The 27,198-nt window shown below is 43.3% G+C and overlaps 1 protein-coding gene across 10 annotated transcripts in view; it reads left to right on the forward strand.

The window, feature by feature from the left end:
• Positions 1 to 27,198, forward strand: part of RGS6 (regulator of G protein signaling 6) — a 289,988-nt gene that overhangs the window by 249,077 nt on the left and 13,713 nt on the right. For 3 of the 10 annotated variants that reach the window (XM_077322670.1, XM_077322676.1, XM_077322675.1), the window contains 2 exons: positions 1,346 to 1,435; positions 11,476 to 26,992. In XM_077322670.1, coding sequence (XP_077178785.1) covers positions 1,346 to 1,435; positions 11,476 to 11,604 — 219 coding nt within the window. In that variant the 3' untranslated portion in view covers positions 11,605 to 26,992. Of the gene's footprint in view, positions 1 to 1,345; positions 1,436 to 11,475; positions 26,993 to 27,198 lie in introns of those variants that run through there. The other 7 variants (XR_013228421.1, XR_013228422.1, XR_013228423.1 and 4 more) reach the window with 5 other exon arrangements.

The following is a 27,198-nucleotide window of genomic DNA, read 5'->3' on the forward strand; positions in this document are numbered from 1 at the left end:
TGCTGGCTGCACTTCAGATAAGCTATCAGGGCAAAGGTGGGCAGTGTCATTCTTCTCCTCTCCGGACACATCATGTCACAGCTGGCACAGGTTGAAACCTGGTGCTGCTGTGCTTGTCTGGTCCTGGAGAGGTTGGTCAGCAGGGGCATGGGTAGTGCCATAGTTCCCCTCAATAGGCACAATACAGCTGAAACCTTGCACCACTGTGCCCATCCACCTGTTTACCAGCCACACTAGGCCTGCACCAGCACAGGCTGAAGCTGGGGGCCACTGTGCTCATATTCCTCCATGCTGGCCTGGGCAGAGTGGGGCTGGCAAGGAGGAGTATGGGTACCAGAGGCATAGGGAAAATCCAAATGCTGCTGCACCCCTGCTCCTCTTGGTGGCCTGGGCAAGGAGGAGCCTAGACATAGCAGATCCCAGTTTGCCCTATGCCCTATGCCTCAACAGTCCTATTTGTGGAGATGGCTGGAGCTTAGAGCCGTGGTTCACAGGAATGTTCCCTGTTAAAGTGAATGGCCAATCCACCCCTCCAAGCAGAGAAGGAATAGTTCCAGTTCTTTCTGTCCTGAAACGAATTTTCAGGGTTAAAGAGCACATCTGTGACTTCCACACTAGAACTCAGGCGTCAGAAGCTGGATACAGCTGGGGGGTCATACTTTTATGTGCTTAGTTCCTTTTGCACGATGTATTGGTCAGACTGGATACAAATTATTTGTGTCCATATTATCGTTGTCCCTTAATTCTTTGCTCCCACTCCACTTTCAGTGATTCAATAGGACACTGTTGGAGGCTGCACTGGTCCTTAGAGATCATCCTTTTAAGAAACGGCCTAAACGGCATCCCATTCTCTACATGCTCTCACAGTTTTGTACATTTGCAACTGCTCATCTACACTGATAGTGTTGATGGTTGGAACCAAAGTGATTTCTGCCCTCCGCAGTGGCTTCTGGTGAGGTACCCACTAACATTTGTTCTAGCCAGGACTTATAATATACAAATCCCTTTACTCCAGTGAGGGAGTAGACCAACAGTGATTTAAAATATTTTTGGTATACTGATCCACAAATCCAAATTTACTCTGCATAGTGACCCTTTTTAAATAACAGAGCATGCACAAATCAATAAAACTGCAAAAGCATGGGACACCCTTCCACAGGCTGCACAATCCACTTTTGGGTAGGAACCCACAGGTTGGGACATCTCTTTGGAGGCCTGTCATGCCGTAGTGATAGAGGAAGCAGTTGTCCATTTGTGCCTGGCTATCTCTCTTTCTCTCTCGTAGGTTCCCAGAGAGCTGTGGCCATTAACAAATCTCAGCCTCTTGTTTCTTCCTTTCCCACAGGAGCACATTTACAAGCTGATGAAGAGTGACAGCTATGCACGTTTTCTCCGTTCCAATGCCTACCAAGACTTGTTGCTGGCAAAGAAGAAGGTATATATCGGAAAGGACGTGATTGCACCTCTGAGCACTTCTTGACTCCTGCCTGCTGCTTGCTGCTGTGTGAACATGAAAATTTTGGGTTTATTGTTCCCTCTTCTTTCCTGTTCTTTTCTTCTAAAGGAATGAGAACTCTGGTTTCCTCTTCTTTGAAGGCCCATGTTCGGCATCCCTATAAATAGTTTCAGCAGTCAATGCAAGAAAGAAGGCCTAATCCTCAGCAAATTCAACCTTAGAAAAGGTCATTTGGAACCATATATATAGGAAGCAGCCTTATACTGAATCAGAGTATTGGCCCATCTAACTCAGTATTGACTGCTCTAACCAGCAGTCTCCAGGACCCTGGGCAGACAGAAATCTTTCCTGACATCTGCTGTCTGATGTCCTTGATCTGGAAGTGCCAGGGAAGGATTGAGCCCAGGGCCTCTGCACATGGAGCACATGCTCTGCCACTGAGCTACAGTTCCTGTGTCTTTCACACTCAACATTAGACAGTAAAAATCAGTTGCTTTCTTCTTCATGACAAAGATACTTTCTAGTTTTGTTAAATAAAAACTGCAAATACATGTTTTTAAAAAATCACAATTGCGATCATTACTATTGTGAAGAAATACAAAGTCCCACAGGAAAAAAAGAAAGTCCCCAAAGTCAGATTTCATGGTTCTTCTTGGGATGCCTTACCTGGAGACTTCCTCTTTGCCTCCTGTCACTGCCCCTCTCATTCTCTTCTACCTCCTCTTTATTATAGGTAGATATTTACCATTTTAACCAAGAGCAAATTATTGCTCAGACTGGTAAATCCTAAAAACTGGCCTTTCTTTTCATTCATTTCCCTCTTTTGATATCAGCATGTTTGTTACATGGGAGATTTTTTCTGTCCATTATTACCAGTAGCAGAAGGCCAGCTCTGTAACAAGGCATTTTTCCTGGAATGCAGTAGAGAGATGAGAGGTGCTTTTGTCTGCATTTCTTGTACATCTAAATGTCTTGCAGAAATCTTCCACCATGTTGCTTGCATGCATGCATGACAGAAAAAAAGATATCCCACTTCTCCTGTGACACTTTGACCTCCATGACAGTTATGACATGTTTGCTCAATTATTGCTGCATCCTGAGCTTTGTGTGGTTTCCCATTGTGGTGCTGTCTGCTATCTCCATCTTGCTGGAGGTTCCACCTGCTGCCATGTTAAAGGCAGCCTTTTAAAACCATCATGGTGGCTCCAGTGTTCCAGTACGCTAAAGTGTTCAATTATACTTTCCGCAATCTAATGCTTCCTTGCATGCTCAGGAGCTTTGATGCACATTAACTTTAGCATGTCTTTAGTCATGCTAGTGGGAGTGTGCAAACACAACTTTTCCAGGCTCTGATGTATAATGCCTCATTTATGTGGGAATTCCATGTGCTCATTGTAGCTCCTTCAAGCAAGAGATCACTGAATTGGGCTTAATGTGCTGGAATGATTTAGTTAAATCTTACCAGAGCATTTGAGCTCTGCTGTTTAGGATCAGAAGTGTGTCAGAGTCATTCATAAACTTTTCTTTTACATACTGACTTTCATTGTGTATGCCATATGGAGGCAGAGGGCCAAATATGGCGTTTTTTAATACTAGTCATTGGCTTTAGGGAGTTTGTTGTGCCATAAGTGGCAGTAGGACTAGGTGAAATGAGAAAGTAGAGATTTTATGAAGCTATGCAAGGTCATATTTGATATGTGTAATTTGTTGCTGTTAAACTTCAGCTTGGAGTAGAGTCTCTGGCAGGCTGCCATACATGGCCAGGAGGCTGCATTGAGCTTGGTGGGTTACAAATTGGGCAGACTTGCTGTAAGTCATGTCCAACTTTTTATGTTTTATAGTTCTCCAGGGTTCTGAGTGCTATAAGCATTATTCTGCTGCTGCTAATAAGATCTTGTCAACTAATGAAAATTATCAGACTTTATTCATAATGTTGCTGTAGCAGTAGTCTGGATTCAGGACTAGTAAAAACATATTATCTCCACGAAAGGTGTAGTCTTGTTGTAATGGGGATTCTTTTGTTGAGACACCTTTCTGTACTTCATTAGTCTTTAAAAATATGGGGCTATGCTAGGTGGAGAGTGAACTTCCTAGAGGTATTTTTAAAGTAAGTGTAGAGGATTGATTCAGGTGGCTATACTCATGCTTGTGTTCACTGTTTTAATTTAAAATTATTTAAGTAAAAAAAGGCAGTATGAGATAAAAGTCTGCAAAATAGTGGGGTTGGGGTTGGACCATACTTCATTTTGAAACCCTGAGTTGTTATTTTTTAAATATAAAGCTAGTCATGTTGGTAAAGTGTATTCCATTCGTTTCAATATAAAGCACATTTGGGGGTATCTATATATCTAGTATATTTAATCTGACCCTTTCTTCAAGGAGTTCATTCATCATTCTCTTTTCCCATTTATCCAAGGAGCCCCAGAGTCTAATGTGACACATTACCTACTACACTGGCAATCAATTCCCCTTCCTAATTTGGAATGGATCTCTCGGGTATCACCCCAGGGATTCTCAAGAAGATCACAGTCCCATTGCACAGCAGTTAAAATCCTCACTTGCACAGGGAGATATGGGAGAGGTTGCCTGTTTGTTTCCCCTTACTGTGGGAACATAACAGCTAGGAGGCAGTTTGTATCAAAGAAAGGGTGTGGCATTTTAGCAGTTTTACATGGGATTACAGACATTGAGAGATCTCAGATCATGAATCAGCCATTCCCTTTTGCATAGAAGCCCTGCTCACTCGTAACAGTGACTACACAAACATCCTGTCTTTGCATGCATACATCTGTTGGTAAGAAAGAGCCAACATGTGTTCACTTTACAAATGAAACTGGGGACCAGTACCTGGATGAATATGGGTTTGTATCACATTCATCTGTACATGCATTGGCTGTAATATAAGAATTACTCAATGCACGTACAAAAGAACGATCATGTGAATACTAGAGATGCACGTTTTGGCTTGGATAAGATGAAAAGTACCCGAATCAATGCTGGTTACTTTTCAGAGTTATCAAAGCTAAATTTCATCCGTTTAAATCAGCCAAATCACAGAAGCCCTGAATCAATTTGGGCTTGATTTGGCTGATTGGATTCAGCATTGACAAGGACCCCACCAAACAGTTGGTCCTGATGAGCTCTCTGCAGCCTGGGAAGGCGGACAAAGAGCTACCAAACTCTTTAAATGGGGACTCTTTAAATGTCTCTGCCTCCCACCCAGACCCTTCCCAGGCCATGGAGGCTCAATCTGCTGTCTGGGAAAGCTCTGTGGGAGGGGGAGAGCTGCCCTGCCAGTCTTGTAAGAGCTGGCTGCTGACTGGGATCTGGCGGGCAGAGAGTGGACATGTCCACTCTGCCTCTGCCCTCCCCAACACAGTCACCTGTCAGCTTGGATCAGGGAGGAGAGAAGCAGGGAACCTTATGCATGCCCTCCCTGACCCTGAAGCAGTCAATTGCTGGCTTGGATCAGAGGGGGTGGGCATGGCATCCACACTTCCCCTCCTTGATCCTTAAGGAGCCACCTGCTGGATTGGCTTGGAGAGGGGAAGCATGGGTTTGACATGCCAACTCTGCTCCTGACCCACAAAGAGCTGGCTGCTGGTTTAGATTGGGCAGAGTGGGAATGAGACTGACATATCAGCCTTGCACCCACCCTGTTCAATCCAAGCTGGCCACATATCCCCCACAGCCCAAGCTGATCCTGGCAGAGAAGTCTCTCCCTGTATCAGCTGTCAGGCAGTTTAATCCACCACAGTCTGACAAACAGCTGATCCCTCTGAGAGTAGGATCAGCTGCTTGGTGAGCTCAGATGCATTTAAAGGGACATTAAGGTCTCTTTAAATGTCTCTGAGCCTAAATTGATTTAGCTATACTTGAATCACCTGAATCTGAATCCCTATAACAAAAATGGGATTCAAATGATTTGTGCTTACCCAAATCATTTTTCCCTCTGAACTGTACCAAATTTTTCTTGGGTGAAAATACAGTATGTGAATTGAAGGCATTCACTATAACTGGTAAACAGGGTAATAATATGATATGATATTTTCTAACCACTGATCAAGTTCTCACATCCCTCCTGGTTTGGATATGTGCATTTTATTGTACCAAAAGGATAAAACTTTAATACCTGTTACTATCTACCTTTAACTTTCTTGGAAGATTTACCAAGAGTACAATGTTTGTTTTTTAAAGTTAAAATAATACCACCATGTTGGTTTGTCTTTAGGAGGTGTAGGTTATTTACCTCTCCCATGTGCCGTGCCCATCTGCTAGCTAGTACAAGCCAAACATTTCTATCTGGTACTGCCAGCCTACTGGGGCAGGGAGGGGGGTGTTGTTTTCATACTACAAAAGTCTATGCTTCTATTGCCCCTCCATTTCTGTTTGTCTGCCAGTAGATACAGGCAAATCTTTCTCTGACCTACCTTACACTTGTACAGTTTATTTCCTCCTTGCATCGATAGGAAATATGGTAGGATTAGACCCTGCAGCAACGCACCATGATTTTCCATTCATTGATCATATAATTTTTCTCAGCTGTATTCGGCTTATGTTAGTTTCAGAAGAGGGTGCGGTGATGTCTTATATTGGGCTTTTTTTGGTTGTCATAAACTAAGATTTGGTACTAATCAAAGAACAAATTTATGTCTCTATCTAAAAGAATAATGACATTCAAAAAGACGTTTGCTTTTCAAAGGTTTTTTATAAGAGTGTTTGTTATAAGCGGTAGATCTTGTGTTCAAAAAAGCACATATTTTGGGGACAGAGTAGGAGGAAGTAGGTGGGGGTGATGACATGGTTATAGTAAACATATGGGCCCACAGTTTCTCATCCACTTTTCTGCATCTAACTGGAATGAGCGCTTTCCTAATCCAAGCATTTTTGCTTTAAATAGCTATGCCCAACTTTTTGCTACAGCAGTGGTTTGTTCTCTTGCAGCAATTGCACCCTTTTCTTTGTTCCTGCATGTCTGAAAATTGTATAAGCCAGCCCATCTATATTTTGCATATGTGGATTCTGCATTTACAGTCATGAGTGGCACTGCTATAATGATTTAGCAGACCGAATTATTCTTCTTTTGTCATTATTCTCCCTACTTCAGGAGAAACATATGGATCACTCTTGTTAAAATATCAATAGCTCCCCCCCCAAAAAAAAATATCCTAAGAGCCTTTATTTTGCAATGGAGCCATCCAGACAAGCAGCTACTTCAGTAACAATCCTAAGAGCACTTTCCTAGGAGTAGGTCCCATTGACTAGATCTGAGTAGACCTGCTTAGGATTGCTCTCAAAGACCGTTTATGCACTGGAGTTTTCATGCTGGGCTGCAGGCTGGAGTTTTAGTCATGTCAGGTTGCCCCACCTCTTCCTGCACCCACACGGGGGAGCATTAGGCCTGGTGCACCTCATCCACCCCCAATTTGTGCTCCTGCACAGGAGCTGGGGCAGTGAAGTTCCCAGTGCATAAATGGTCAAAGAGTCAGGCATCACTAATTTTATTTGGTTATTTAAAAAATTGCCTCTCCATGAATATGTCCCTGATCTGGTTCATCCAATAATCAAATAAACAGAATAAAATCAGAAGAATTTTAAAATTCACATGCAAAGTCACCACAACAGCAACCAATATTGACGTAATGTGTCTCAAAAGAAGCCGATTGGGGGACAAACAAACCCTACGCCAACTGACATAGAAAACAGTCTTGGCCTGCTGTTGAAAAGCATCAAGAGATGGTACCAGGTGTGGGAGAGTTACATTCCAGATCTAGGAGGGACCACCAAAGAGGCCCCTGTCTTGCCTGGGTGCCAGCCTCATTGCTGAAGGCAGTGGGACAAAAGAAGGACCTGAGCTGTCAATAATGTTAGTGAACACCTTAGTTTACAAGTGCACACTGCTAATGATTTGATCCACAATCAGTCTTTTTAGAATACTCTAGTGTTCAGAGTGTTTCATGTGCATTATTTTAGTAACCCTTATAAGAATTCCATAATGTTGTTATCCCCATTTCAAGTAGTGGTTTGGCCTTGTAAGTTCATGAGTCAGTGCTGGGACCATCACAGCTCCCACTCTTAGTGGCTTCATTACAGAAGCTGTGATAGCTGAACTGATTTGGACTTGAACTTTGGGCAAAAACACAATGCTCCTCGCAGGCAACTATTGACACACAGCAGGGCATGTGATAGGATGCCTCCAGTATAGACAATGAAACCTGCATACAAACATTGTGATACAAAAGTGGAGATACTCTTATTGTACATCCACAGCTTCATTGACTACACATGCAGAAGGCTGCTTTTGCACACACATGAATTTTGGAATAGTTTTGTAACATTTGGTTTTGTGACATCTGTCAGTAGGAATACAGACCATTCAGAACACCAAAGCAAGGCACTTGTGGTTATCTACAGTTAATTATATAAGAGAAACTGTATTGTTCTAAGGTTCCTCATTTCTTAACTATGCATATAAAAGGAGTCCTGCAGCAAAGAGAAGTTTCTAATTTTCTGCTCACCGCTGCATGTATTCCTATGCATTATGAAAGAGAAGAGACATTCCCTGAACAAAAACATTTTGTTTTCTGATGATGCTGTGGTCATTTCTAGGCTATATTGCCCACATCAAGCCCCATTTTATGTATTCTTTGTCTAGACATTTTATCTTGCCTCATCTTTGCCACTGGGATTTTGATGAACCTGCAGTTCTGCTGCAGACCAAAGGAAGCAGAGAATCTCAAGGAATCTCTTTGCTGAAGCATCTTGATTATCTAGGGACAAGCAAATTCTAGGGATATCTAGGGACAAGCAAATTCCCTCAATCCTGATTGTTATTCTACACTTCCATTCATTGAGCCTTGGGTTCTCCACTGAGTGTCTTCCAGCCAGAAAGGACAATTTGGAAAGCCAATAATAGATTTGCCCTATAAAACGAAATATCCTTTGAGATTTGGAAATGTATGTCTGTATATAAAATATAATCGACTTCCATGAAAATATTTTATTTGTGTTGCCTTTTCATAGAAGCATGACAGCATTCTACTGCTACTATCCAGTATAAAACCAAGATGAAAAGTAAAGTCTTCTAATTAAAATAATAACTCCATGGGTGGAATAAGCCAACATTCTTTTTATGTTTAGATTGTTTTTAAAAAATCATTGTAGAATACAGTTGCAATCTTCCATTAGGAAAAAAAAGCCCCCCAAAATGTACTAATAGAAAAGAACTGCTTTGGCAGGAGCTCTGTTATTGCATGCATTTGCAAAATAAAATTCAAAAAGAAAAGTCCCAGATTTATGAGTTCCACTCCAGTGAATACATATAACTAGGGGCAAAGCCCGATGCATCCAAGAATGCACCAGGAACTAGGACACAGGCCATATGGGTTGGCAGCCTTCTCCCCCTGAACTGTGCCGGCATGCACAGACCTCTCTGAGGGCACTCCGGCATGCACTGGGGTGGCCCTCAGAGGCTCTGAAAATGCTGCTCACTGGCACCACCCCAGTTGGGGCAGCACACAGCATTTTTGCAACCTCGGAGGGCTGCCCCAGTGCACAGGAGCCCTTGGAGAGGCATGCAGTGTTTTCAGGGTCTTCCTGCCCCCCCCCGACAGGTGGCGCCAATGCCTGTACAGCCTGTGGTGTGGCTGTTTGGGCTGGGGGTGGGTGGGGGCTGTTCTGGCTGGTTGTGGGCAGTTGTGGGTCCTTCCCCCCCCGAAGTCAGGCAGGCCCTGCAGTGGCATCTCCAAGCCACTGTGGGGCACATCCTATCAGTGGGCAGCCATTTGCCAGCTTTCCACCCCTTCCCCCAAGATCCTGGGCAGGTAGGTAACCTTAAAAGCCATCCTTGCCTCCCTGGGGCTGGCCTACAGCCCAGCCTCTCCCACCTCCCCTCCAGCCACCCCACTCGGCTGGCTTATCTTACAGCTGCCAGCTCTTTCTGTGGGTGGAAGGAAGATGTAGAGGCAATTTGGAGTAGGGCATCCCTACCTGATTGGTCCTCTGGACCATGTGACACCCCAGGGGGTCAATCAGGTAGGCTGTGCATCATCCTTTCATCTTTATATTGTGTTATGATTATATGTAATTATCAAATCCAGGGAGAATTCCAGAGAGGAGAATTTCATAAGCATCACCATTTCTGTCTGTGAATTCTGCTAGTATAGGCTACTGTGATATTTGCCACCATTTTTTCTTCTTGATTTTATGGGAGGATTTGACATGAAATATGGCCTCACTGTTGATAGTATGTCAACTTGATTTATTTTATTCTAATATTTAATTTCTCTATCACCCCTCCCCACAAGTGGACTTGTGGCAGTTTACAATAATAAAAACACAGTTAAAACCCCTACCCCTCTCCCACCTTCTTAGATATCCTCCACCAGACTAACCAGACTGGGATTGTCAAAAATAGGGTAGGGGAGTCAAAGAGAGGCTTATCTCTGGGTGTGCTTTCTGTTATTCCACTCCCCAACTTTTCCCATTTTTCCAATTTAGATTTGAACTGGTCACAGTCATTAATGTAATTTTTTCATTGGCCTGGAACATAAAATGAGAGTTCTTCAGAAGACATGACTGTCTGCTACCTTGCTGTCTCCACTCTCCCTGTCATTAGCAGGTTGCAGAAACATTTCCTGTCATGCACAGGAATAAAATTTGGTTGGTCTTGAAGATGCCACTGGACTCATATTCTGTTCTTTCCCTGGGTAGGTTTTCTTTATTTGCACAAAAGAATGAAAGATCTTAAAATGTCCCTTGCTGTTTCCTGACCCTTCACTGGAAATATCCATGCTGATTTTGTAATGTCACAAAATGAATTCTCAAGCCGATGTCTCCCTGATATCCAAATTGAAATGAACTGGGACAGGGACCCAGATGCTCTGCTGGTGGCTTTTCCTATCACCATTCTAATTCCTGTAGTGAGCAGAATGACTTGCTTGCCTGCAGAATTCTCTCTTCCTTCAAGGACATGCCTTGTGCCAAGTGAGCTGAGCCTTATTTCTTAAGAGATCATCACTGTGAATGGTTACCTTCTTCAAAGGACCACCTATGATTTCTCATTTATGAATAGCAAACAATACAGTGCCATTATCAGAAACGTGAAAAATGCAATCTCATCCTGCCCAGACTTTGCAGGCATCTCAACAAAGAGTTTAAGTGTTCACTGAAATACAGAATAGGTAACTGTTATCTCAGAGCTGGGAGGGGGGATGTAAGTCAGAAGGAGCAAATAATCTGCATATACATTTTTAGAAACATGCACAGAGAGAATGGCTTTTTTAATGTTTTTACTTTCGAGACAATCTTTGCACATTAACTTTTGACAGATGCCTGTGGGTCTGTCACAGAAGTACCACACACAGCAGAGGATTCTAAGGCATGTCCAAAGGCACACATAGTGTTTGTACAGGGCACCGGTTGTACCTGCCATCAGCCCACAGCTTTGAGGGAAGCCTGCATTCCCTGCCTGGGGATAACACTGAGGGAAGTTTTGAAGTGGACAAGCAGCACCTCAGAAAAGTTTGTGCTGTGTTTGAAATCTTCTCTTCAGGGGACCTCCTGATAGCTCCATTGGAAAGCAAGTGTTCCTCAGAATATAGTGGAAATCATTGCACTATATCAACGAAATATTTGCTGCCTCACAAATATATAAATTTATAGTATCTCACAAACATGGAGTAATAATTGCTAAATTAACAAGCATGGAGTGCCACATGCCAGATCCCCTTTTGGCCTGCTAACATCGAATTGTGTTAAGAGTATATTTTAAAGAGAGGAATGGGAGCCTTTACAAGGGAAAACCAACCATTTAATGTTGTAGTACAATTTTATTTATTTTAATTTTATTTTTATTCTTGTTGTTGCAAACTGCAGTTGCTATATCTTGGTGAGATTTAATATTTCTTTTTCTTTCTTTTGGTCACTACTGCTTTTAAAGCCAAATTTAAGCTGAAGGGAATCTTTTTATTTTTATTTTTTAGTATTTTTTCCTTCCTAACTTTTTTTTCCTTCTAAAGCCCGAGAATGAGCAAGGTCGTAGAACTTCTCTAGAAAAGTTCACTCGCAGTATGGTAAGTTCATTTGTTTTTGGTTTTGTTTCTTTTGTTTCTTTTAACTTCTCTCCTTCAGCATTTTGTTTTATTTAGGAAAGGCTTTTATTAATTTTTCACTACAGTTCTGTTCTATTTAAATACAATGCCTATAAAACAAAGAGGCAGAACTTCATGAGACACATTTTTAGATAAACACTGAGGACTCAGTCCATTCCATCTGCTGTGTTTTCCCTTTCCCCTCTTTCCTCCGTTCAGGACATGACAGGCACCTCTTGTGGCTGAGTCAAATCCTGCAAGCTCTGACCTTGTATTCGTTGACCTCAACAGGGGAGAGATGGGGCTGGATGGGCCTATGGCACAGTAGCCCTCTTCACATATTATAGTCGGTGCATACACATCCTGCATGTACATACATACATCTGTTTGTAAGGAAGAGCCAATAAGTGTTCATTTTACAATTGAAATCAGGTACCAGAATAAATATGGGCTTTGCATCACACATTGAGCTGGGCATGCATTGTGCCCATAGATTGTAAATGTGTTTACTGTAAGCAGGGCTAATACCTGCATGCATGCTCATATGCCACAGAGAGGAGGAAACACGGCTCTCTCAAGCCCTGAGTGCTGCCGCCATGGTGGACTGGATGGAGCCCTATGTTACCAATAACTGGATTTTGATGTGATTGAGATAGTCATGGCATTCATTCTTTGCTACAGCTTTCCCCACAAACTGAGATCCCTTAGTGCAGTGGTCCCCAACCCCCGGTCCGAGGACCGGTACCGGTCCATGGATCAGTCGGTACTGGGCCGCGGCTCCTCCTCGTCCTCCTCCCCGGCTGCTGCCTCGGGGGCTGCCCTGCCACCCTGCCGCCAGCTCACCTTTGGTGTTCTCCAGCAGCCGCCATGGCTGGGGCTCCCCCTCGGCATGGCACTGCACAGCTGCTGCTTGCAGCGCCCCCCAGCGGGTGGCGGGAAGTCGGTGGGACCGGTGGGAAAGCAAGTGGAGCTCAGGCAGTGGCGGCGACATCCCTCGGAAAATGACTACCCCCCCCCCCGGCCTTCAGTAAAATTGTCAAGCGTTGACCGGTCCCCGGTGATAAAAAGGTTGGGGACCACTGCCTTAGTGTACCTATAACAACTTCCTGTTGTTGAATGATTTTGATGTGTGAATGATAGTTATATACACATTTAGAAATGTAAATGTTTTTATGGCAGTCTTCATTCCTTTATCTGCTTCCTGGGTTCAGTTTAACTAACCTATTTCAAATAAACCACCTATCTATAGGCCATGTTAAGTTTTAATTCATACTATTGGCAGAATTTGGTTTCAAATGGCTTTTAAAATATTGTTAAACAAGAGGAGTTCACAAAACAAATATTTTCAACTTTCTCCTGCAACTTCCTGTGCTTCTGACAAGCATCTCCTAAAAGTTGGAGAGTCCGTAGCATGAGTGTGGGATGCAGTAAAGGAGGCTTCAATAGTAGGGGAAAGTGATGGAGATCAACCAGCTACACCTTTAGAGTAAGTGCTGGCTCCATCCATGGAAAATTGTGTGCAACGGGGGAGGGGGCGGTGAGTGTAGTTTCTGCTGATTTGCTCTGCAGTCCTAGGGTTTCCAGGTACCACTGCATTGTAATCAAGGGAGTGGGGCATGCTCCAGGAGCTCCCCCACACACACATTTACCTGAACCCAGAAAAGCATCTGGCATGCCAATGTCCACTTGGAAATAAAGTCAGCATGTTGGGGGGTGATGCTCTGGCATTTGGGAAAACTCCATGGGAAAAAAATGACCTCAAGCCATAGAGTTTTGCCCCAGACTGAGATTTTCATCCCTGACAACCCCAACATGCTAACATCATTTCTGGATAACATCAGGACATTCTTCCTGCTCCCAGTGTGTGTGTGGGAGGGAGGTCTGGAAGGTCAGGATCACTGTGAAAGCAGCTGTTGGGGGGGGAGCATTTTTTGAAACCCCCAAAGGGGGGAAAGCAAAGGGGGGAAGCAATGCCAAAGCAGGGGTTCCCCTCGCCCCATTGGGGTCTGGCATCCCTATGCAGCCCTCTGCATTGTATTTCACTCTGTTCATTAAGGTCCCCTGACCCTTAATGGCAACATTGTGATAAAATTAAGAGGAAGAGATCTCTTTCAATAATCCCTTCCCTTTGTAGTTCATGGGAAGGAAATCACAGACTTTTTCAGCATGTTGAGATGCATGAAACACTGAAAGATAAGCTGTGACTGATACTGCGAACTATCTTAGGTAATAATCCAAGCATGAAACTGGTTCTGTGAACCCCAGGGGCATTTTTATAACATTTTCCTTCCTTTATTTTACACCACATGGCAAATTTCTTTTGAAAGTGAAGAGAGTTTTAAAAGGATTGATGATGCTCTCTGGGTGTCTCCTATTCAAAGAACCAAGTCCTATTAGACGAGCCCAAATCCTTTGTGTGAGCTTAAGCACCTATTTGTACCTGGCTGCAGCGTAGAATACGTAATGATTCCACCACCATTTGTTGTCTTCAAATGGAAACCGTCAGCTGCTCAGGGGAGATAACTGGCAGAGGTGGCTCCTGAAATCAGTCCTGAGACTCCTTTTGTGCCATTCTGTATTGTCCCCTCTGATGTGGTAGACACATGGCTTTGTACATGGGCCTTCACTGAGATATCAAAAAAGAAATGTGAGAACCAGTTCTGCGTTTCAACAGCAACTGCAGTTATATTGCCTGGGTATTCATTTAGCATAGAAGCCTTACCCATTTTATGAATCATAAAGAGCTTTAAACACACCTGCATCTGTTTTCAGATTTAGCTACACGTATTTTTTCACCCTATTTCCCAAAGCAGCAGAAAGTTACAAGGGCATATGGCGCAGAATCCTTTCCTTTGGGGGGGAAAAAAGGATACAGAGTTATTTATGATATTTTGGTAATATTGATTTGTTTATAGATATACAAATTGAACATAGGACCCAGACTGCAGTAATCTTGAGAACAGTATCACTTCCCTAAAAGCAGCCAGTCTATCTTTAGAGCCCTTCCAACCACACTCCCCCACAACCAGCTGCAAAAATATTCAGACTTCTGGCCCCACTGGCTGCACAGCAACTGTCAGGGCTTTCCAGTTGCAAAGAGAGTGATCGTGTTGTAGCTGGTGGCCACTAGTCATCAAAAATGGTTGAAGAAACACAGTGTCATCGTTAGTGTCCATAGATGAAGAAACACCTTTAGCTGTTAGCAAATTAAAAGCCTAGACAGAAAGCCATTGGCCATTAAAATCAGGGCTGCTCTCAATATACTCTGATTTCAACATCAGCACATTGAAAATGCATTTTTTTGTGCTGCTTTTGCTCCATTGGCTGATGGTCTCATCTCCTGTATCCTCTCTTTCCTGGTCTCATTTGCCCACACTGCCATTTGATCCACTAGCTATGGAAGCTTAATCCAGACAAGGTGGAAGTGTTGCGGGTGGAGACTAAAGATGATCTCAGAATTGGCGGGGGGGGGGGCTGCTAAGGTTGAATGGAATTGTGAGCAGGCACACAACTTGGGAGTATGTATAGACTTAACACCATTCTTAGACATCCATGTGTTGGAAGCAGCCTGGGATGCCTTTTGCCATCAGAGGCTGGTGTGCCAGCTCTGGCCCTGCCTGGAGAAAGTTGACCAGGCCACAAACACATATGAGTTAGTAACTGCAGACTTATGCAATGGGGAACTTTATCTGGCCCTGTGATGACCTAAGAGAAGGAAGGGCCTTAGTCAGAGTTGTAGGAAATGTGTTCTGGGGGGGGGGAATGAAAAGGGGTGCAAGAAGAGAATTTATTAGAGCCAGCTGCAGGGAATTTGAGAATGGTGCTCTTAGTCACCTTTCAGTGCTCAGCCAGAACTTGACAATATTCAACGCACACATGTACTCCAGTCTAAAGGGAAGTCAACCCTAAAGAAAGTTATGTGCTGAATACTCAGAGACATGTAGCAACAACCAATTCCCAACAGAAGACTAAGAGGAGAAAGCAAAGATGGAATTTGGAATTCCCACTCTCCACTGGGAAGTCTGTGGACATAGGCAAAACACAAAGGCAAAGCGTAATCTAAATGCCCTATGGTCATAAGCAGCAGTCCAAATTTCCTCTTTCTCCTGTAGCCGAATAGAAGTCATAAAATCAGTCCAGGGGGTCTTCCCCTCCATGGAAATCACTCCCTCCAAAGCTGAGGACAGCTGCTTCCCTAAAGGACCTCTGAATGGTTCTGAAGAACTGATCAGGGGTGGGGGGGCATTGAACAACTTTGTCCAGATAAAGTTGCCAACCTTCAAATAGGACCTGGAGATTTCCCAGAACCCCTTGGAGAGCATGACAGCTTTGGAATTTTGATGTTGGCATTATACTTATGGTTGTCAACCTCCAGGTGTTACCTGGAGATCTCCTGTTATTATAATTGATCTTCTGACCACCAAGTTCAGTTCTTTGGGAGAAAATGTTTGCTTTGGAGCATGGGTTCTAAGGCATTATATCCTGCTAAAGTCATTCTCTTCCCTGAACCCCACCTTCCCCAGGTTTCCCCCCCAAAATCTCCAGGTATTCTCCAACCCAGAGCTGGCAATGCTAATCATACCCCTCTGAGGTCCCTCCTCTCACCAAACCTCTCCTGCTGTAGGCTCTACCCCAACCCCAAGATCTCTAGGGATGTCCCACCCTTTAATTGGCCACCATAACACCAGCCCATCCTTTATGTACTGTTATTTATAGAAAAAAACAACAATTAGAGCCTGAGGCTTCTAGGCAGCCTGGGTCCAGAAGACAATTCTCTTTCATGTAATGACATTTTGCAAGTCTGAGCTGCTAGGTTATTTTCTTAAGTGAACCAGCTAAACATTTGCAGCATGATCATTGGTAGTCTTCATATATATGATTTTAAAAATATATCTTTGAACCATTTGTGTATCACTGTCCACTAACCCCATTCCCTTTCAATGCCAGTTCTAAAGACCTGTGAATTGATGTATGAGTGTGCGTACACGCAAAAACATGTGTGACTTCTAATGTAAACAATTATGAGTGCTGTGATTGGCAGGTATGTATCAAAATATTTACAGCTTGCCTTTGATTTGCTTCATGTTCCATTTATAATGGAAGAAGGGAGGGGAGGAGACTGCAAAGTGAGAATGCGCAGCAACAGGAACTGGCCCCCCCTCTAGAGGAAGACAGTTTCATACACCCTATTGAATCTGGCATAGGTGATCAGAAAATCAGCAACAAGGGGTTTCATTCATTCATTCATTCATTCATTCATTCATTCATTCATTCATTCATTCATTCATTCATTCATTCATTCATTCATTTGATGTGTACCCTACCTTTCTCCCCAATGGGAACCTAAAGCAGCCTACATCAATCTCCTTTCCTCCATTTTATCGTCATAACAACCCTGCAAGGTAGGAAAGGCTGAGAGAGTGTGACTGGCCTAAGTTCACCCAGCAAGTTTCCATGGCATAAATGCAGATTTGAACCTGGCTCCTCCAGGCACTAGTCTGACACTCTTAACCAGGGGTAGTCTGGAGGGTCGCAGTTTGACTACCCCTGCTCTTAACCATACACCACATTGAAGGCAGAGCTTCATTCCAACAATGCTCGTCATATTTTTTCTGTTGAATATTACCGGACATTCACAGAATGTTCACAGAACAGTTGATGTTTTTATTGGGCAATTCTTTATAGTTGAAATGAAATGTTAAAATCAATATTGTATTTGTGTCAGTCAGTATTTCACTGTCTATTTGGTAGCTGCGTTTAATGTCTGATAGGATATGATAGCTGGCATGTCAATATTTTGCTCATAGTTTACAATATTTGATCATTGGGATGACGTTTAATATTTGAGTTTATTTGATAGTTTGCATGCTGTGATTTGTTTTAATTTTGAATTTATTTGATGGCTGGTATGCATTATCACAGGATATTTATGGATTATTCATAGAATCTTGTATATTATGACTGCCAAAATCAAAACAATTAAAGAAAACAACCAATGTAAGAAGCTCAACTTTCATTGTAAAATTGGGGGGGGGGGTTACATCAAATTTTTACATTCAAAATTGCAATGATTCTGTTGCAAGATCTGTTTAATTTGGAATATTCCCACCCAAGCAGTATATTAATCTTTTGCATCACTTGTATGTTAGGGAATTCTTGCATCTTCCATTTATCTGCCTTTAGTGCCAAGTCTCAACATGTCTTTCCTATAGAATTCATGGGGTTTGTCCACTTATGCTACATGCAGGAGAGACTGATTTATTCTACAGCTCTCTCCATCTAGTAAACTATCACCAGATCCTCATTCTGATGTGGTGGTCTTATCATATATTACTCATTTGATCCTGGTGAATAAAAAGAATATGGTAGTTAACATCTTCATTTTTGTTATACAGAAGATTACCACACAGGCTGGGCTGTGCTGAGGAACAGCAATATGCTATATGGCAATTTACTTAAATGTATTTGGACGGGGAGATTTGGGGCTTCAATAGACATTATAAGAGATGTGGAACGGTCATTGTTCATGGTTTTTTGCCTCCTTCTCTGCAACCTATGAATAAACACAGCACATTATCCTCATGCTGTTTGTTGGTCTACTGCCCAGCAGGCAGTGATATGAGTGAGCAGTTGACCGTTGATACATAACATTGATGCTGCACATTATTTTATCTGGACATTTTCAGGAAACGGGAGAACGGCACTAAGCAGCAGCGGTCTTTTATCTCTCAGAAGTCTTCTGGCTTTGATATCCATAACCATCTTCATCATGCATACAAGTGCCACATACAAAGCACCTACTCTGTGGTTGCTTTCATCCCAACTTATGATGTTTTCTATTTTTGCACTTTGTCTGTGCTATAAGGAATATAGCTCCTGCTCTTAAAAATGCAGGTGTGTATCTCCAATGGAACAGCATTGCTGTTTGTGGGAGTGGCTATTTCCAGAGACTCCCCTTCCCACTGCAGACCCCACTTTGTCCTGAGTCTGTTGACCCCCCTGGAACAGGGGCTCAATAGATGGGAACAAGGAGGGGAAGTGGAAAAGTCCTGGTCCGCTAAGTCTGTGGGTAATTACATTCACCCCACAGATTCCATCTAAGAGGAGTTAGATGTAAATGTGAAAGGATCAATTTGTCGAACAATTCTGCTGTGCTGTCTTCTGTTTTCAACATGTAAGTGTGAGTTTGGATGGTTTCTGATACCTGCATGAGATGATGTGTCTTGATTTATGGTTTTATAGATATATATAGATATAGATATAAAGCTTGATCTTGTCTTGATTTATGATGTCCATTGCATGCTATATGTATACTAATTTAAATCCTCATTTGGTCTGGGTTTCTGTGAATTTATCTGTGTAGATTTTATGTTCTCTTGCCATATCTTTCTTTCTTGTTGCTTTTAAATATATCTATCTATATTGAGCATTCAACATTGTTTCTTTTAATTTACGTTACTCTTCTTATGTCTGCTGAATGTATCATTGCTTTCTGATAAATTCTACCACAATAAAAAGGCAGTTTTTTCAAACAATATGATCCTTAACTTCTACAGAGAAATCATACATTGAAAACCGAGTGCTTGAATTTTTTCAGGGAAAATCTTGTCCCATTAAGTAACGTATGTTTGTACACATGTATGTATATAAACACACAGTTTTGTCTAGGGTTTGTGTTAATGCAGATGTTGCTGAAAAATTCAGTGCAATACATGTGAGAGACTAATATTAACCTGAATTCAGGGGCTCATGGGAATTGTAGTCCATGAACATCTGGAGGACCACAATTTGACTACTCCTGCCCTAGACCACAGAAATTGGTTCCCTGGAGAAAACAGCTGCCTTGAAGGGTGGCCTCATGCTCTGCTGGGGTCCCTCCCTTCCTCAAACTCCACTCTCCCCAGGCTACACTTTCCCAATCTCCAGGAATTGCCCAGCACAGAGTTTGCAACTCTATTATGAATTGCAGTGAAGCTTCCTGCCTTTCAGCAAATGTTAGAATCTTCATTGGACTAAGTGATTTTTATGCTTATGTTTCTTAACATGGAAAAGAAGCTTATTTTTTTAGCATGGAAACAGAGGAAGAAGAACCAAGGATTTGTGAGTAGCAGCTGGCAGTGCAGAGAATACCAGTAGCTGTATCAGAATAGCAAAGAAGGCCCCAAGGGAGCCAGCATGGTGTAATGGTTAAGAGCAGCAGATTCCCATCTGGAGAGCCAGGTTTGATTCCACACTTCTCCACATGAAATCTGCTGATTTACTTTGGGCTAGTGACAGTTCTCTTAGAACTCTCTCAGCCTCACCTACCTCACAAAGTGCCTGTTGTGAGAGGAAGGGAAGGCAAATGTAAGCCACTTTCAGACTCCTTAGGGCAGAGAAAAGCAGAGTATAAAACCCAACACTTCTTCCATGTTCAGAGACCTGAAACCTCCTGTTGGGTTTTTCAAGTAGATATCACTCAAAAATTCTCCCTTGGAATCTATGTTGTTCAGGTAAAAGAACTGAGAACCAAACTAGATGTGATGTGATTTTTAGAGATTTTTAAAACGCTTCTAGTAGCTCTGTACAACTGATATGAAGATCTAGGAAGGGTGGAATGGGTAATGTGTGTTCTCCCCCTTCTATGATATTCATCATCCCTCCAAAGCTACAGGTAGCTCTTGGGGAGGGGGGCAGTATTTAAGTGTTGGAACTCTCCAACCCCACTCTTCAGTGAAGTGTAGGAGGATCTTAATTGTGCCTTTCCAGTCTGTCATTTCATGAGTATTTAGTCCCTGAGAATATTCTACAGATGCTGGTGAATGCATGATGAGATGGTTAACACAAATGTGGACCACTACTCTTAGCGAACACTCAGAACACTGATGTCAGGCAGCCAGAGACTAGGATGCAGCCTTCTCTGCTGGACCCAGTTGACCCCCACAGTTGACCTCTACAGTGAAGCATGCAGCAGATTTGTCACCTCCATGGAATAGAACTTGCCCTCATCCATGTTACCTTGCGAAGTTAAGCCATTTGAGATTGTCAGTTATCATGGTGCCACACTGCATTCTTTCACAATGAGGAAGGCCAGAAGTAAACACTGCAGCATCCATGGGTGCAACCCATGGATACTGACACCATTTTAGAGATTAATTTGGCCACTTAAAGATACCTTGAGGGTCTAATCCTGAGGGACAGTAACTTATGGAGATTCAGTAGCACATGTTGGCATTTGTTCTCTCTCATCAGGTGAGAGGTATAGACTATTGACATGACTAGCATGAAAAGAAAACAATCTGGTGAAAAGAAAACAGTTAATTAAACCCCTGGAAAGATGGGGGTGCCAAGAAGGGAGCCCAGATCTCACATTGTATGCTGCTTTCAGGCAGCCAAACTGCTACTCAAAGATTTCAGTGCATGCTACAGTGAACCTCAGTGTTACCACCATGCTGTGTCTTGGCAAGACATGGGAGAGAATCCACGTGGTTCGAGGCTAAAGATCTCTGACTCCCAGTGCTGAAGTAACAGGGGAAAGGGTAGACCTTATGGGATGCAATTCTGCTGCACTTTTGATCTTACCTTCAGTTTCCTACAGGATTCCCAGGAGGTTGAATAATACAGTAGCTATGGTTAAGGGAAGATGGTTACAAGAGTTTAAGGGCAAATCAAAGGCTATATCAAATGGAATAGGAGAGTCATAAGAGAAAACTCTGCCTTTGATTGCTGACACATAGGAAATTTTTGTCCCCCGAGAATGTATTTGTGATATAATTCCACATATTACATGTTGCCTGTGAGTGCTTTAAGCAGTTCTCAAGAAATGTCTGACTCAGCTATTTGTCTAATGTGTCTGGTACAATACGATCTTTTATGTTAAACAAGTGTAGCTTTCACCAGAACTCATGATTGCTGTTCTGGGGGGTCAAAATTACCCTTTATTCTGGTTACATAAGTAACTACCAATTAGACTGGTATGGCTCTGCTCAAGCCTAGCAGCATATCTGTAGCTTGCTCAGCATGTGGGAAAACCTATTTGGATTTTGGTGACACTGCACTGCCCAGCTGGCAGTAGGGCATCTACTTTACAACTGCTCTCCTTCGTACTTTACAGCTACTTTCCCATTGTGATTTTGGCCAGCCCAAGAACAATGCTGCCCTAATTATAGATACAACAGGACCTCAGCGTGTGACTTCAACAAGGCCCATGGTATCTTGTGATTAAGTTGGTTGAGGCAAGCGTGGACATTTCCAGGCCCTCTGAGAGTGGCAGTGGAGATAGAGATGCTTCTCTAGGCTTCAAGTATGAGGGCTAAACAGAAGAGGCCTGAATCACCATCCCTGATAGCTCAACAAGAATCCTCCACAGAGAAAAGCCCTAGAATATGAAAGATGCCTGTGTGCCATTCCAGCTTTCACTGCCTTTCATCTTTTGTCACTGTGCTTATTCTAAGTTCCTAAGTAGAATGTCCTATTTTCTGTGTGCCAAGAAGATGTACTCACCACCTCGGCTCTTCCCCTCCCCCTTTGTTGTTGTTTTTTTCCTCCAGGGGAAGTCACTGGCAGGCAAGCGCCTCACAGGCTTGATGCAATCCTCTTGACAGCACCCTCTCGGCAAGCAGTTGCTGACATCTCTAAAAGACAGCTGCACTCGACCTCCAAGAAGAAATAGCATTGGGGGGCAAATGGGTCACTCTGTGTGTATGTGTGTGTGTGAGAGAGAGAGACAGAGAGAGAAATGCAACCAAGGAAATAGCACAGGGGCACAGAAGGAAATTAAGATGGAGGGTCCAGCCCGCAGGAGATTGCTGTTTGCATAGTTTGCATCAACACTTTTCTTTCATGTAGAGCTTTGTAATGGCACTGAGTTCTGTAAAGATAGTACTGCGTTTCAGATCTGATTCCAGGGGAGCACAATGTGCCGCGTGCAGGATGCAAACTGAGACAGGAAAGGAAGAGAATGCTATAGGGGTTGTCTAAGGCAGAGTTCCTGGGAGAAATCTAGATGAACAACAGCTGGTTGAGATCAGTGTTGATAACGGTGGGTGCTGCTTTCTCATACACCTAGTTGCTGCTGCTGTTGCATGTCTATGGACACGTGTCCATCTGCCACGTATCCAGATCAGTATTCACATTTATTCTGCCTAGCTATGGTTAACGGTTGTCACTGACTTAACCGTGACATCCTGGGTTTGGCATTCTCTCCAAAACCTGAAGAGCTCCTTCTGTCTGAAAGAACAGGATGGGACAAAAAGGCTGCCATCCTGGAGTGGAAATGCACATTAAAGTAAGCAAAGAATCAAGGTAATGTGAGCGAGTACCCTCTCTCTTTTCTCCCTTGGCCACATATCAGCCTCCACTTGATACTGCCAAGCACAACCCATGCTCCATCCCCTTTCTCACAGCCATCTGGGTCCAATAAAATAATTGCTGGAGGCTGCTTGTGCTTCAAAAACAGTGAAATGGATTCAGTTCTGCTGCAGAATGATTGACATGTTTTTATTCATGTTCACAGTATTTAAAAAATACTGGTAGCTCTTCACTCTGTTGTCATTATTAAGAGTAGGTGATTTGTACTAAAATGTGTTTAACTGAACAGGGAAAACCTAAACGACTATATGTCAGCTATGAGCCTGGTCCTTTTAAAAGCCTGTTTCAGGAGAGTTACTTTGCATTTAAATGTGTGGAGGAAATTGTCCCAGTCAGGCCAGCAAAACTTGTGACCCGGCAAGCCCATTGCTGCCATTCAGCCAACTACAGTTGCTTGAGAACCCCCCTGCTTTTTTCTGCTCCAGGCAGGCTGTTGGCCCTCTTTTGAGATGCCATCTGTGACATAGGCCAAACTAGACATCGCGTGTGATACGAGTCAGGTCAAGTATGCATGACTCAAATTGCAGGGGCTCATTTTAAAGCTCTCTGTTTCTCTGTTCAGCTTCAGGTTGCTGTGAGGGGGCAAAGAGAGCCTTCGGGCTTCCCTCCTCCATCATTTTTGCCAATAGAAATGGCTGCAGGGGAGGCTGTTTGCCCCTCTCTTTGACTCCACATGTTCAAGGGCCACCTGGAACTAGAGAAGGGGGCAAACAGCCCCCCATTTTAGCCATTTTCATCGGCAAAAAATGGCATGGGAAGGAACCCTGAAAACCTACGTCCCCCTCACAGCATTCTGGAACCACATGGCACCACAGACCACGTTTGAGTTCACCACTTCAGATGCTGGACTGTGAGTTGAGTCAGCCTCATGTCCCACGTCATGTCTACTTTGGCCTAAATCACATATGGCAGCTCAAAGGTCACATGTGGCAGTTTAAAATGGAAGCAGCATCCTTACGGTGGCCATGAGGATACTGTCACATCTCAAACCAGTAAGGCAAGCAGGAAACTGAAAATAACTTGTGTTCCACTATCATATATGGAAATTAAATAGTCTAATAATTCCAAAAGAGATCTGGGCCTGATTGGCATCATAAAGATGGCCTGAGTAGTGTTGATGTTCAACTAAATCAAGATCTATTTCACAGTGCAGATGATAAGAGGGATTATGTCCTAATAATTTACACTCATACAAACTGGTTTTTCTGTGTTGTACAGTTAGTGGAAACATCTTAATCACTGAGGGGAAGACCTTCTGTTGTCCGAAGCTCATGTTAACCTATGCACTGTGGTTTGCCTTTTGCTGACAGTAAGTGTCCTATCAGATATTAGGCTACATTTCTCAATCTCCTCTCTGTAAAGTGGAAAGTGAAAATTAATACTTATATAGTACTGACATCAAATATGGTACATTACTATTACAGAGAAGTAAGCAAAAGATGGTCCAAAATGTGGCACTTAAATAAGTGGAGAGAAGAGAGAAGGAAGGGAGAGTAAATGGGGAGAAATATGTGTTCAGTTAGGCTACATGTAGTAGAAATTAGTTTCAGTTGGGGATGAAGATTAGGGAAGTATACCAAAGAAAGTATGGCTGTGAAAGTTGAACCATAAGGAAGGCTGAGCGTCAAAGAATTGAGGCTTTTGAACTCTGGTGCTGGAGAAGACTCTTGCGAGTCCCTTGGACTGCAAGGCGAACAAACCGGTCAGTCCTAGAGGAGATCAGCCCTGACTGCTCTCTAGAAGGCCAGATCCTGAAGGTGAAACTCAAATACTTTGGCCACCTCATGAGAAGGAAGGACTCCCTGGAGAAGAGCCTGATGCTAGGAGCAATTGAGGGCAAAAGAAGAAGGGGACAACAGAGAATGAGGTGGCTGGATGGAGTCACTGAAGCAGTCGGTGCAAAATTAAATGGACTCCGGGGAATGGTAGAGGACAGGAAGGCCTGGAGGATCATTGTCCATGGGGTCGCGATAGGTCGGACACGACTTCGCACCTAACAACAACAACAAAAGAAAGGTTGTCATATAGGAAAGCTTTAGTTATTCATATATACACACAACTGGTTAACCTTGGGAAATGAATTAGGCCTTTTTAATTAAAAACTTTGCAAGTTCCAGGAGTCTTCCACCACCGAATATGAATACAAGTTCAACTGTTTTCATTCTCTCGGGATAATCACGTCCTTCATGATTCATTTCTTCCCTATTCCTTCCCTGGGTTATTCCTTCCCTTAGGTAATTGCTTCCTAAATTTTTCCCCTCCACCCATCTGACATCTACTCTAGATCTATTCATTGGTGGAGTGGTTAAGAGCAGCATCCTCTACTCTGGACAGCCAGGCTTGATTCCCCAATCCTCTACATGCAACCACCTGGGTGACCTTGGGCTAGTCACAGTCCTGTTAGAGCTGTTCTCACAGACCAATTCTGCCAGAGTTCTCTCAGCCCCACCTACCTCACAGGATGTCTGTTGTGGGGAGAAGAAGGAAAGGCAATTGTAAGTTGCTTTGAGACAGTCTTCAAGCAGTGGCTGGACAGATACTTATCCCAGATGCTTTAGGCCAGGGGTCATCAACCCCCGGTCCGTGGCCCGGTGCCGGGCTGCAAAGGCCACGGTACCAGGCTGCCGGCAGCCGCGCCTGCCTCCCCCTGCCCTCAGCAAGAAAGAAGGGAAAAGGCAGGCGCAGCTGCCGGCATGCTGGTGACACAAACGCGCATGCGCACAGTTGCTGTGCATGTGCGTTAGCGCCCCTGGTGGCAACTGTGCGTGCATGTTTTCGGATCACCCAGGGCGTCGGCTCTCCCCTCACCCTGGAGGCGGTCCCTGACCTGAGAAAGGCTGATTCTGCATTGAGAAGGGAGTTAAGACTAGATGCTTCCAACTCTGAGTCTATAATTCCTTCAGGTAGTGAAAAGCAGGTTATTAAAAACCAACTCTTCTTCTTTTACTATCCCCAAGAGTTTGAAACCAGTGTAGTGGAGAACCTTTTGCTGCAGTGTATCTACATGTGATATTTTGATGCTTAGATGTGTTGATTTAACATTTAATCTGCAAGTCTCAGCACTGAAAAATGAAAGGAGCAAGCAGAACACCAGATAATGCTTTTGAAACTAATTGATGCTCAGTCACGAAGAGATACTTGTCGATTTTTATTGGTTTGCAAACTCCAGAGTCATAAGACGTGCCTGCATGCTGGCATGAATGTTCTGATAAAAACAGTAGAGGGATGTGAAGAACAATAGTGAAGTGTTGGCCATGAAGGAGCCCAGTTACTAACTTTAAAGTGTTTCACTTGCATTCTGTAGTAAAAGTAGTGTTCCCAGGCCTCCCATTATGGTAGGAGGTCTCTGGGCACCAGTTCTCTCTGCCCATTGCCACTCTGCAGCAGTGTTTTTGTTACATCTATGTTGCTACATCTCTTCTGTAGAATTGACCAAGAATAGCTCTAGAAATAACCAGTAAAAACATAAAGTTTCCAGCAGTTAATCGAACTACCCAATGTTACCTTCAGGTTTTCCCTAAAAATGATGGCATACAGAATGGCATGCCCCACTTCCCCATGTCCCTGCCTTCCTAATTAAAGCTCTAGGAATTAGAATAACACCGAAAAAACAAAGGAAACAGTGACAAATATATTGAGCACAGCAACATGTAGAAATCTGCCCAATGAATGTCCGATTCTTGTCTCCACACAGGCAAGACACATTTCTTGGGCAAGGCCAAACCAGATAACTTAATTCGCCCGTTGTCCCTTGTTTCTCATCATTCTTCACAAAGCTTGCTGTTAAGAACCACCAGGCCTTGAATCCTACTTGAGGCTTACTTGAAAACAAGCTTTCAAAATGTTACTTTTTTCTATTAGAATTCCATTACTCAGATGCTTTTTGTACGAATTTATGTTGAGGAACACAAAAGAACTGGAATATTTGGTGGTGCTGAACACTCAGGGGACTGAAGATACGGGAAGGGAGTGCTGCAGATAGGAAAAAATGATTGGCCAGGATGCAAACAGGATATATGTAAAAGTCAGTACTATTGGTTAAGGTATTAAAGCAGGGGTAGTCAAACTGCGGCCCTCCAGATGTCCATGGACTACAATTCCCATGAGCCCCCTGCCAGCGAATGCTGGCAGGGGGCTCATGGGAATTGTAGTCCATGGACATCTGAAGGGCCGCAGTTTGACTACCCCTGTATTAAAGTATCCGTGGGGACAAGGTGAGCACAAGAACAGAGCAGGTTTGGGAGGAGGAGAAACAGAAGACAACATTTGCAGATTGCAAAAAAAAAAAAAAAACATTTGCAG

This window comes from Paroedura picta, chromosome 2, assembly GCF_049243985.1.
Source record: "Paroedura picta isolate Pp20150507F chromosome 2, Ppicta_v3.0, whole genome shotgun sequence".
Classification (NCBI taxonomy): domain Eukaryota; kingdom Metazoa; phylum Chordata; class Lepidosauria; order Squamata; family Gekkonidae; genus Paroedura; species Paroedura picta.